The sequence below is a fragment of the Hypanus sabinus genome, chromosome X2 (genome assembly GCF_030144855.1).
Source record: "Hypanus sabinus isolate sHypSab1 chromosome X2, sHypSab1.hap1, whole genome shotgun sequence".
Classification (NCBI taxonomy): domain Eukaryota; kingdom Metazoa; phylum Chordata; class Chondrichthyes; order Myliobatiformes; family Dasyatidae; genus Hypanus; species Hypanus sabinus.
In genome coordinates this window covers 1315706-1328995 of record NC_082739.1, presented here as the reverse complement: position 1 = coordinate 1328995, position 13290 = coordinate 1315706, and the positions used below count along the sequence as shown (strand labels likewise).

The window sequence follows — 13290 nt, the reverse complement described above, 5'->3', positions numbered from 1 at the left end:
ACACAGCATTTCTGCCCGCTGTATGGAGAATTAGGCAGAATCTGGAATGGTGTCTTGAAGCCATGCTTCTGTCACGACAAGCGTGCACAGACTCTCATCTCCTGCAGCTACAGATACAGATAATCCAATTTATTTTCCAATGATCAGATGTTAGGGAGCAGAATTCACTTTAAGTCTTGCTTTAATAACAGCGCGCTTACCGTGGTTCTACATTCGGGTGCACTGTTTCCCTGAGTAGCTGTTGTAGATCGCGGTGCAGAGCGAGACTCCACTCCCCGCATTCGTCTGTAACTGCACTGCACCTTTGTTATTCAGATTTTAGAGTTCCTAATGTTCAGCAACATTCTTTGGTCAAAGAAAAGATGACCAGTACAAGAAATTTCACCATTGACTGGTGCTAGAGTGGCTGCTGCACCCATGCGCTTGCCACCTTGTGGACTTGAACTTGAAGGTGTGAAGGAAGGGGGAGATGAAGAAGAAAGGGGGGAGTGCAAAGGAAGGGAGAGATGAAGAGGAAAGTGGGGATTGCGGAAGAAGGGAAGTTCCAATCAAGCCTAGGCAAGATTACCTGCAATACGGCTTCCAAAAGCCACACCAACTGCACAGAAGTTGTTTGGGGCAGCAGCAATCTCACCGGCGCATCGAGTACCGTGGTGATTATCACCATGTTCATCAGGGTGAGGCATGGGATCCTCATCGTTCGAATTCAGGTCATAGCTTCCTTCAGGAGACTAGCAACAGGTTGTTTAAACACAAAACATCCAAATTAATTATTTCATTTAGAACTTCCCATATAAAGCATCAGTGGATCAAGAGACATTGTAGGAGCCGTGCATCTGTTCTCTATCTGCATTGCGATCTGTGCTGCGCATTTATTGTGGCAACTAGTTACTTGGTTGGGGGCGTGGTAAAAGCAAACAGAATAAACTACATATCCTTGCTTTGTTTGGGGCAGTTTGGAGCTGGGGGGCCAGCGGATGTCAAGATGACTGCTCAATAACGCTTATTTACCATAAGACCATAAGATATAGGAGCAAAAGTAGGTCATTCGGCCCACTGAGTCTGCTCCACCATTCAATCATGGGCTGATCCAATTCTTCCTGTCATTCCCACTCCCCTGCCTTCTCCCCATACCCTTTGATGCCTTGGCTAATCTCTGCCTTAAATACACCTAATGACTTGGCCTCCACAGCCGCTTGTGGCAACAAATTCCACAGATTTACTACCCTCTGACTAAAGTAATTTCTCCGCATCTCTGTTCTGAATGGACGTCCTTCAATCCTGAAGTCATGCCCTCTTGTCCTGGACTCCCCTACCTTGGGAAATAACCATGGTAACCATGGTTACCAGACATTCCTCATACAGTAACCCTTTCATGCCTGGAATCATTCTCGTAAATCTTCTCTGAACCCTCTCCAATGTCAGTATATCCTTTCTAAAATGAGCAGCCAAAACTGCTCACAATACTCCAAGTGTGGTCTCACGAGTGCCTTATTGAGCCTCAACGTCACATCCCTGCTCTTATATTCTATACCCCTAGAAATGAATGTCAACATTGCATTTGCCTTCTTCACCACTGACTCAACCTGGAGGTTAACCTTTGGGGTATCTTGCACAAGGACTCCCAAGTCCCTTTGCACCTCTCCATTTTGAATTCTCTCCCCATCTAAATAATAGTCTGCCCATTTATTTCTTCCACCAAAGTGCATGACCATACACTTTCCACCATTGTATTTCATTTGCCAATTCTTTCCCCATTCCCCTAAACTATCTAAGTCTCTGTTTCCTCAACACTACCCGCTCCTCTACCTATCTTTGTATCGTCGGCAAATTTAACCACAAAACCATTAATCTCATAATTCAAATCATTGACATACATCATAAAAAGCAGTGGTCCCAACACCGACCCCTGTGGAACTCCACTGGTAACCGGCAGCCAGCCAGAATAGGATCCCTTTATTCCCACTCTCTGTTTTCTGCCGATCAGCCAATGCTCCACCCATGCTAGTAACTCCATGGGATCTTATCTTGCTAAGCAGCCTCATGTGCGGCAACTTGTCAAAGGCCTTCTGAAAATCCAAGTACACCACATCCACTGTATCTCCTTTGTCTACCCTGCTTGTAATTTCCTCAAAGATTTGCAGTAGGTTTCCTTTCAGGAAACCATGCTGGCTTTGGCCTATCTTGTCATGTGCCTCCAGGTACTCCGTAATCTTATCCCTAACAATCGATTCCAACAACTTCCAACCACTGATGTCAGGCTAACAGGTCTATAGTTTCCTTTCTGCTGCCTCCCACCCTTCTTAAGCAGCGGAATAACATTTGCAATTTTCCAGTCATCCGGTACAATGCCAGAATCTATTCAGTCTTGAAAGATCATCATTAATGCCTCCGCAATCTCTCCAGCTGTTTCCTTCAGAACCCAAAGGTGCATTCCATCAGGTCCAGGAGATTTATCCACCCTCAGACCATTAAGCTTCCTGAACACCTTCTCAGTCGTAATTTTCACTGCACATACTTCACTTCCTTGACTCCCTTGAATGTCTGGTATACTGCAGATGTCTTCCACTGTGAAGACTGATGCAAAATATGCATTTAGCTCCTCTGCCATCTCCAGCATCATTTTCTATTGGTCCTATATCTACCCTCAACTCTCTTTTACCATTTATACACTTAAAAAAGGTTTTAGTATCTTCTTTGATATTAATCGCCAGCTTCCTTTCATAATTCAACTTTTCCTTCCTAATGACCTTCTTAGTTTCCTTCTGCATATTTTTAAAAGCTTCTCAATTCTCTATCTTCCCACTATCTTTGGCTTCCTTGTATGCCCTCTCTTTTGTAATCACAATTCTATCTCCTTTACCACAGGAACAGACAAGTTAGGAAAACGTTTAACTGGAGTAAAGGGAAATATGAAGCTATCAGGCAGGAACTTGGAAGCATAAATTGGGAGCAGCTATTGTCAGGGAAATGTACGGAAGAAATGTGGCAGATGCTCAGGGGATATTTGAGTGGCATTCTGCATAGGTACATTTCAATGAGACGGAAAGGATGGTAGGGTACAGGAACCATGGTATAGAAAAACTGTTGAAAATCTAGTCAAGGAAAGCTTACGAAAGGTTCAAAAAACTAGGTAATGATAGAGATCTAGAAAATTATAAGGCTAGCAGGAAGGAGTTTAACAATGAAATTAGGAGAGCCAAAAGGGGCCATGAGAAGGCCTAGGCGAGCAGGATTAAAGATAACACCATGGCATTCTACAAGTATGTGAAGAACAAGAGGATAAGACGTGAGAGAATAGGACCAATCAAATGTGTCAGTGGAAAAGTGTGTATGGAGCCGGAGGAGGTACTGGGGGTACGTAATGAATACTTTGCTTCGGTATTCACTACAGAAAATGACCTTGGTGATTGTAGGGATGACTGACAGCGGACTGAAAAGCTTGAGCATATAGACATTAAGAAAGGTGATGTGCTGAAGCTTTTAAAAAGCATCAAATTGGGTAAGTCACTGGGAGCGGACAAGATACACCCAAGGCTACTGTGGGAAGCAAGGGAAAAGATTGCTGAGCCTCTGGCGATGATCTTTGCATCATCAATGGGGACGGGAGAGGTTCCGGAGGTTTGGAGGGTTGGGAATGTTGTTCCATTATTCAAGAAAGGGAGTAGAGATAGCCCAGGAAATTATAGACCAGTGAGTCTTTCTTCAGTGGTGGGCAAGCTGATGGAGAAGATCCTGAGAGGCAGGATTTATGAACATTTGGAGAGACATAATATGATTAGGAATAATCAGCATGGCTTTGTCAAAGGCACGTCATGCCTTATGAGCCTGACTGAATTTTTTCTTGAGGAGTTGACTGAATACATTGATGAAGGTAGAGCAATAGATGTAGTGTATATGGATTTCAGCATGGTACCCCATGCAAGGCTCATTGAGAAAGCAAGGAGGAATGGGATCCAAGGGGAAATTGCTTTGTGGATCCAGAACTAACTTGCCCACAGAAGGCAAAGAGTGGTTGTAGACGGGTCATATTCTGTATGGAGGTCGGTGACCAGTGGTGTGCCTCAGGGATCTGCTCTGGGACCCCTGCTCTTTGTAATTTTTATAAACGACCTGGATGAGGAAGTGGAGGGATGAGTTAGTAAGTTTGCTGATGACACAAAGGTTGGGGGTGTTGTGGATAGTGTGGAGGGCAGTCAGAGGTTACAGCGGGACATTGATAGGATGCAAAACTGGGCTGAGAAGTGGCAGATGGAGTTCAGCCCAGTTAAGTGTGAGGTGGTTCATTTTGGCAGGTCAAATATGATGGCATATTATAGCAACTGTAGGCCAGTTAGCTTAACATCTGTAGTTGGGAAAATGCTTGAAGAAATAGCGAAACAGTCAGAAAGGAGTGATTCCATTAGACCGACACAGCATGGATTCAGAAAAGGCAGGTCCTGTTTGACAAACTTACTGGAAGTTCTTTGAGGACATAATGAGTGCAGTGGATAGAGGGAGACAGGTGGATGTCGTATACTTGGATTTCCAGAAGGCTTTCGATAAGGTGCCACACAAGAGACTTATAAATAAGATACGGATGCATAGAGTCGGAGGAAGTGTATTGGCATGGATAGTGGATTGGTTAACCAATAGAAGGCAGACATCTGGTATAAATGGGTGTGTCTCCGGTTGGCAGTCTGTGGTGAGTGGGGTGCCGCAGCTGTTTACCATTTACATTGATAATTTAGAAGAGGGGACTGAGTGTAGCGTAGTAAAATTTGCTGATGACACTGAACTGAGTGGAAAAGCAAATTGTACAGAGGATGTGGAGAGTCTGCAGAGGGATATAGATTGGTTAAGTGAGTGGGCCAAGGTCTGGCAGATGGAATAGAATATTGGTAAATGTGAGAGCATCCACTTTTGAAGGAATAATAGAAGAGCAGATTATTATTTAAATGGTGAAAGAGGGACTTGTGCAGAGGGACTTGGAAGTGCTCGTTCATGAATTGCAAAAAGTTGACTTGTAGGTGCAACAGCTTATTAAGAAGGCAAGGGAAATGTTGGCCTTCATTGCTAGAGGGATTGAATTCAAGAGCAGGGAGGTCATGCTGCAACTATACAAGGTACTGGTGAGGTGCGTGCAGTTCTGGTCTCCATACTTGAGGAAGGATATACTGGCTTTGGGGGCAGTGCAGAGGAGGTTCACCAGGTTGATTCCAGGGATGAAGGGGTTGACCTATGAGGAGAGTTTATACTCTCTGGAGTTCAGAAGAATGAGAGGGGATCTTATAGAAACATACAAAATTTTGAAAGGGATAGATAAGATAGGAGGAGGAAAGTTGCTGCCATTGGTAGGTAAGACTAGAACTAGGGGACATTGCCTCAAGATTCAAGGGAGAAGATTTAGTACGGAGACGAGGAGAAACTGTCTTTCCCAGAGAGTGGTGAATCTGTGGAATTCTCTGCCCAGGGAAGCAGTTGAGGCTTCTTCACTAAATATATTTAAGATATAGTTAGATAGATTTTTACATTGTAAGGGAATTAAGGGTTATGGAGAAAAGGCAGGTAGATGGAGCTGAATTTACGGACAGATCAGCAATGATCTTATTGAATGGCGGAGCAAGCTCGATGGGCCGGATGGCCTACTCCTGCTCCTATTTCTTATGTCCTTATTAATGGTAAGACTCTTGATAGTGTGGAGGATCAGAAGGATCTTGGGGTCCGAGTCCATAGGACACTCAAAGCTGCTACACAGGTTGACTCTGTGGTTAAGAAGGCATACGGTGTATTGGCCTTCATCAACCGTGGGATTGAGTTCAAGAATCAAGAGGTAATGTTGCAGCTATTGAGGACCCTGGTCAGACCCCACTTGGAGTACTGTGCTCAGTTCTGGTTGCCTCACTACAGGATGTGGAAACCAAAGAAGGGGTGCAGAGATTTAAAAGGATGTTGCCTGGATTGGGGAGCATGCCTCATGAGAACAGGTCGAGTGAACTCAGCCTTTTCTCCTTGAAGCGACGGAGGATGAGAGGTGACCTGACAGAGGTGTATATGATGAGAGGCACTGATCGTATGGATAGTCAGAGGCTTTTTCCCAGGGCTGAAATGGCTAGCACAAGAGGACACAGTTTTACGGTGTTTGGAAGTAGGTACAGAGGGGAAATCAGGGGTAAGTTGTTGTTGTTTTTTTTTACGCATGCAGAGTGGTGCATGCGTGGAATGGGCTGCCAACGACGGTGGTGGAGGTGGATACAATAAGGTCTTTTAAGAGACTCTTGATAAGGTACATGAGGCTTAGGAAAATAGAGGGTTATGGGTAACCCTAGGCAATTTCTAAATTAAGTACATGTTCAGCACAGCACAGTGGGCCGAAGGGCCTGTATCGTGCTGTAGGTTTTCCATGTTTCGCTTTTACTTTGGCTCTGACTTTACTTGTCAGCCACAGTAGTGTCCTCCTCCTATTCGAAAATTTCTTATTTGGAATGTATCTGTCTTGCACTTCCCTCATTTTTCACAGAAACTCCAGTCATTGCTGCTCTGCTGTCCTTCCTGAAAATGTCCCTTTCCAGTCAACTTCGGCCAGTTCCCCTCTCATGCCATTGGAATTTCCTTTATTCCACTGAAATACCGACACATTGTAATTTAGTTTCTCCTTCTCAAATTTCAAAGTGAACTTGATCATATTGTGATCACTGTTCCCTAAGGGTTCCTTAACCTTAAGCTCTCTTATCACCTCCGGATCATTGCACAACATCTAATCCAGCACAACAACAAGCTATTCTAAAAGGCCATCCCTTAGACATTCTACAAATTCTTTCCTGAGGTCCAGTACTGGCCTTGTTCTCCCAATCCACATTCATGTTAAAATCCCCAACAATTATCATGACATTGCTCTTTTGACACGCCTTTGCTATCTCCTGCTGTAATTTGTAATCCACATCTCGGCTGCTGTTTGGAGGCCTGTATACAACTGCCATTAGGGTCCTTTTGCCCTTGCCATTTCTTAATTCAACCCATAGAGACTCTCCACGTTCCGATCCTAAATCATCCCTTTCTAATGATTTAATATTTTTTTCTTATACAGAGCAACACCACCCCCTCTGCCTACTAACCCATCTTTTTGATACACTGTATATCCTTGGATGTTCAGCTCCCAATGGCAGCCATCCTTTAGCCAAGTTTCAGAGATGGCCACAATGTCATATTTGCCAATCTGTAGCTGAATTTCAAGATCGTCCATTTCATTTCTTATGCTGCCTAAGCTTCATTGTTTCAAGATTTGCTAATTGCGAATAAAGGATTGAATACATACACTCAACTTCTGGAACAATCATTATTGGAGCACATGAGTCTAATAAAACTGTGGGGGGGGGGTGGGGGGTGGTCAGCAGCAGCAGCAATTGGTTTGTTAGAATTGGCCAGTACATTCTGCCAATAAAAGATTTCAACAGTTATCCCAAACAAACATCAGCATTCGGACATATCTGCGAGACTAAAAACACTGCAGCTTGGAGGAGCTTGTGGCAAGTAACAACCTGTTGTTGATTCATGCTGTGTGTTTGGGGTTAGAACATAGTTTGGAATGGTTATCACTGACTGTAAGCTCTATAGTGTGGTGCTTGCCTGTGAGTTCTGCACTTTGTTCTATCGATTGTTGACATCTGAATTGAATGCCATTATTTTGTCTGATTTCTGCACTTGGAAAACAACATGAGTCAAGATGGAAACAGTGACCTTGAAGTCAGCACTAAAAGAGATATTAAACTTATTGGGAAAGCTTTGATGACTAGAATTGACAACTTACAAAATTGTTAAAAAGATTAATGGTTTAACATTATTAATTAGCAGCCTTTTACAAGAGCAAGATGTCTCGCAAGTGCTGTCTCATTTGGATGATTTAAAAAATCTTTGTGAAACTGTTGCTAAGCAACATAACATGTTGTTGACTTGAATGTCTATCTCAGAGCAAGATTTATAAAAACAATAGCTTTTTGAATATTCAGATGCTTTTTATAATACAGTCACGTCAGTGGTCAAACAAACATTGGCTGAAACAAACATGCGATGTTGAAGGTCAAGTTGCTGGAGTAAATGAAAATAATTATAAAGCCACAGGGCATGGTTTGACCATGTATAAAGCTGATGATTTTCAGGATGACATAATCCTGAAGACAGTGCATCTAACGGGCAGGCAACAGGTTCTATTGTTAGCAGAGAGTCCCGTGCGTCTGATACCTCCTTGGGACACATTAAAACGGAGGCTGACTTAGTTAAGTTATGCGCAAGACAACAAATACTGATGGATAAACATGTATAGGAAGAACAGGTGGAACAGATTCAGAGAAACCAGGACCAGATGGAAGAACAGTTTCTGAGAACGATAGAGCAGCTTAAGTTGCAGGAAGAAACTGCAGCCAAGATGACCAGAGTTAAAGTGGTAAAGACTTCAACTGCTGTGAGTACTAAACATGCTCCAGCAGGACAGTTCTGTGGTCAGAGTTCCTACATTGACTTAGAACAGAGAAAATTCAGCATACTCGATCCCAATGTGGACACGTTTCTCAAGTGTCTATGAGTCATGAGTTTGGATTCCAAGGGGTAGATCAGGGTGCACACCCTTACTGAGAAGGCACTTTGAACCTGTGCCGTATCCAAAAGCACACTGAATTCTTATCCTGAGGACAGTGATTTACAGTACGATACTCGTGTTTCAGATGATAAAGGTGTAAATGCTGTGCTGGAGGCCACAAGGACCCGAAAGGAAATGACAAGCATAGTGATGCAACAACATGTTGGATCTCTACCTAGAAGAGAGACTTAAATCTTTGAGAGCGATCCATTGCAGTATCACTCATTTATGAGGGCTTTCAAGAATAACATTAAAGGCATGACTGATGTTTCTGGTGAGCGTGGCCATTTTCCCAAACAGCTCACTGGAGGTCACCCTAGAGAGCGTGTCAAAAATTGCCAAGGAGCTGGCCCGGAGCAAGAATAACTGAAGGCTCAAGCTTTACTACAGGAACATTTTAGAGATGAGCACAAAATTGCTGCGGCCTACATGAGAAAGGCTCTTTCTCAATCACATATCAAATCAGAAGATGTGAAAGCTCTTCAAGATTACAGTCTATCTTAGAGGTTGCTGCAATGCCATGGAAGACCTACAGGGCATGCCTGGTAATAAGAGGATTGTTATAGATAAATTGCCTGATAAACTTTGGGAAAAATGGAAATCGGTGGTCTACAAACTGCAAGAAAGGCACACCCACAACATTATTTTCACTGACATTGTTGATTTTATTGAAAGGCGAGTAAAGATTGCTATACACCCAGTGTTTTGGAAAAAAATACAATGCTACATCGCCGGCAATAAGCAAAGGTACGTATGCTTTCCTAGATCAAGGAGGTACAGCAGTGTTCTGCACAGAGAGCCTCATAAACAAGCTCAACCTGACAGCAAAAGGAATTACACATTCTCTTACGCATTGAGGGGTCATGAGAATGCTGTGAGTAGCTACGTCGTTTCAGGACTGGAAGTGGCTGGCTTAGATGGTGAAAACTTATTGTGAACTGCCTAATATCTATACACAGGAACGTATGCCCGTCTACAAAGGAAACATTCCTCGTCAGAGATTGTCAGGAATAGTCTCACCTGAAGCATACTGCCAGAAACTGAGCTGCTGATAGGGACGGATGTGCCGAAAGCATTGGAGCCACTGCAAGTGATTTGCAGTGTTGGTGATAGACCTTAATGCAACCAGAACAATGCTGGGTTGGACTGTTAATGACCACCAAAAAAACATACCCTGGTGGTAGAAGAGACTACACTCGGCCAGCGCTGACAATTAATGGGATTTCTGTTTTGCGTTTCGATGAACTTTTGCAGCAGTGATTCAAGACAGATTTTCCTGAATGCAGTCAAGAGGAACAATCTGCTTGGGCAGAAAAGAGCACCATCCAAGATAGGCTGTTTACCAAAAGAGCCTGTGTTTTGATAGCATGTAGATGTAATTATTCTAGTATAATAATTAGGGGTCTGGAATGTAACAGCCACGCATGTGTTCTGTATCTTCATTCAATTCCGTGCTGGCCATTTATTATGGTAACTAGTTACACAAGTGGGGGCATGGTAAAAGTGAAAGGAATAAGTTATACCTTCATGCTTTGTTTGAGGCAGTTTGGAGCGGGGGCTGATGGATGTCATATCGTTTGTTGACCACTCAATAACATTTATTTATGCTTAATTATGCTTAAGTTTCATTGTTTCAAAATTGTATACTTGCTAATTGCTAATAAAGGATCGAATACATATTCTCGAATTTTGGAACAATCATTACTGGAGCTGAGGGCTCAACATACTGTCTAACAAATCCATGGGGGCCGATGGCAGCAGCAATTGGCTTGATAGAACTGGCCACTACTGACGGTTTAGGCAGCTGTGAAGCAATGGACAAAGCCATTTCCTGTGACTAGTTACCATAATAAATGCCCAGCACAGAATACAATTCAAATACAGAACAGATACATGGTACAGAACATTTCCAAACCTAGGGAGGAAGGAAATCTGAGTTCATTCACTCTATCCAAACCTCTCATGATTTGAAGAACCCTCATAGCCATGCACACCCAAACACACACTCATGCGTGGGCACATACCTACATATACTTACACACACACACGTACATATATATATATATATATATATATATACACACATGTATACGCACACAAATAGACACACGTACAGACCCACACCCGCACTTGAACACATACCCACACACATATACATACTCACAAGCCCACTCACACACCCACTCATATACATATATACACACATATACATATTTATATATTACACAAACACACACACAGTTGCCTATAAAAAGTATTCACCACACTTAGAAGTTTTTGTTTTTGCTGTTTTACAACAATGAATCATAGTGGATTTAAATTTGGCATTTTTTGACACTGATCAACAGAAAAAGACTCCTTCATGCAGAGATCTGTTTTCACTTTGACAAAGTGATCTAAATTTATTACAAATATAAAACACGAAATAATTGATTGCATAAGTATTCTCCACGTTCAAGTCAATATGTAGTAGATGCACCTTTGGCAGCAATTACAGCCTTGAGTCTGTGTGGATAGGTCTCCATCAGCTTTGCACATCTGGACACTGCAATTTTCCTCCATTCTTCTTTACAAAACTGCTCAAGCTCTGTCAGATTGCATGGGGATTGTGGGTGAACAGCCCTTTTCAAGTCCAGCCACAAATTCTTAATTGGATTGAGGTCTGAACTCTGACTGTGCTACTCCAAAACATTAACTTTGTTGTTTTTAAGCTATTCCTGTGTAGCTTTGGCTTTATGCTTGGGGCCATTGTCTTGATGGAAAACAAATCTTTTCCCAGGTCACAGTTCTCTTGCAGACTGCATCAGGCTTTCCTCCAGGATTTCCCTGTATTTTTGCTGCATTCATTTTACCCTCTACCTTCACAAGCCTTCCAGGGCCTGCTGCAGTGAAGCATCTCACAGCGTGATGCAGCCACCGCCACGCTTCACGGTAGGGATGGTGTGTTTTTGATGATGTGCAGTGTCTGGCTTACGCCAAACATAGTGTTTAGTCTGATGGCCAAAAAGCCCAATTTTGGTTTCTTCAGACTGTAAAACCTTCTTCCAGCTGACTTCAGAGTCTCTCACATGCCTTCTAGCAAACTCTAGCTAAGATTTCATGGGAGTTTCCCCCCCCCCCCCCCCCCACCAACAGTGGCTTTCTCCTTGCCACACTCTCATAAAGCTGTGACTAGTGAAGCACCCGGACAACAGTTGCTATCTGTGCAGTCTCTCCCATCTCAGTCACTGAAGCTTGTAACCCCTCCAGAGTTGTCACAGGTCTCATGGTGGCCTCCCTCACTAGTCCCCTTCTTGCACGGTCACTCAGTTTTTGAGGACGGCCTGCTCTTGGCAGATTTACAGCTGTGCCATAATCTTTCCATTTCTTGACTGTACTCCAAGGGATATTCAGTGACTTGGAAATTTTCTTGTATCCATCTCCTAACTTGTGCTTTTCAATAACCTTTTCACAGAGTTGCTTCAAGTGTTCTTTTGTTTTCATGGTGAAGTTTTTGCCAGGATACTGACTCACCAGCAGTTGGACCGTCTAGATACAAGTGTATTTTTACTACAATCAATTAAAACACCTTGACTGCACATAGGTAATCTCTATTTAACTAATTACTGTATGTCACTTCCGAAACCAATTGGCTGCACCAGTGATGATTTGGTGTGTCATATTAAAGGGGGTGAATACTTATGCAATCAATTATTTTCTACTTTATATCTGTAATTACTTTAGATCACTTTGTAGACACTTGTTTTCACCTTGACACAAAAGAGACTTTTTCTATTGATTAGTGTCAAAAAAAAGCCAAATTAGATCCATTGTGATTCAATGTTATAAAACAATAGAACATGAAAACTTCGGGGGGGGGGGGGATGAAAGTACTTTTTAAATAGGCACTATAGGTTCAGCAGTGTCTGCACATAAGGTGACTGACAGGAAATGATAAAATGGTGGTGGTTGGGGGTGTGGAGGGTGGGTTAGTGGGTGGGGGTGTTGATTAGCCTGATGGCTTGGGGAAAATCACTGTCTTGAGTCTAGTGATCCTGGTGTGGATGCTACATAGCCTCCTCCCTGATGGGAGTGGAACAAACAGTCCGTAGGCAGAGTGGGTGGCATCCTTCATGATGTAAAGGCTAACAGCAAGTTAGCCTGTCCAAACTCTCCTGCTGATCTTTGACTGAAACTGAGTGCAGTTTACATTTTCCCCACGAGCATAGGAGTCTATTCTGGGTGCAACGGGTTCCTCCCACATCCCAAGGACTTGAGGGTTGCTAGACTTATTCAGCCCTGTAACTGGTCTCCAGTGTGCAGGTGAGTGGAAGAATCTGGTGGTGGGGCAAAGGAAGAGTTCATGGGAAAATGGGAAGAATAAATTGGACAAGGATAGGTATAGGTGCATGTCCATAGGTCCCTCAAAGCTGCTACACAAGTTGATAGGTGGTTTATAAGGCGTATGGTGTGTTGGCCTTCAGTAGTCGAGGAATTGAGTTCAACAGCCGTGAGGTAATGCTCTATAAAGCTTGGAATATTGTGTTCCTTTCTGGTCACCTCATTATAGAAGGACGTGGAAGCTTTTGAGAGGGTGCAGAGGAGATTCACCAGGATGCTGTCTGGATTAGAGAGCATGTCTTATGAGGATAGGTTGAGTGAGCTAAAGCTTTTCTCTTTGGAGCGAAGGAGGATGAGAG

The 13290-nt window shown here is 43.1% G+C and overlaps 1 protein-coding gene across 8 annotated transcripts in view; it reads right to left on the bottom strand.

Moving 5' to 3' along the window:
- Positions 1-13290, bottom strand: part of LOC132385071 (proprotein convertase subtilisin/kexin type 7-like) — a 310522-nt gene that overhangs the window by 234191 nt on the left and 63041 nt on the right. For all 8 annotated transcript variants that reach the window (XM_059956777.1, XM_059956783.1, XM_059956778.1 and 5 more), the window contains one exon: positions 569-731. In XM_059956777.1, coding sequence (XP_059812760.1) covers positions 569-731 — 163 coding nt within the window. The remainder of the gene's footprint in view (positions 1-568; positions 732-13290) is intronic.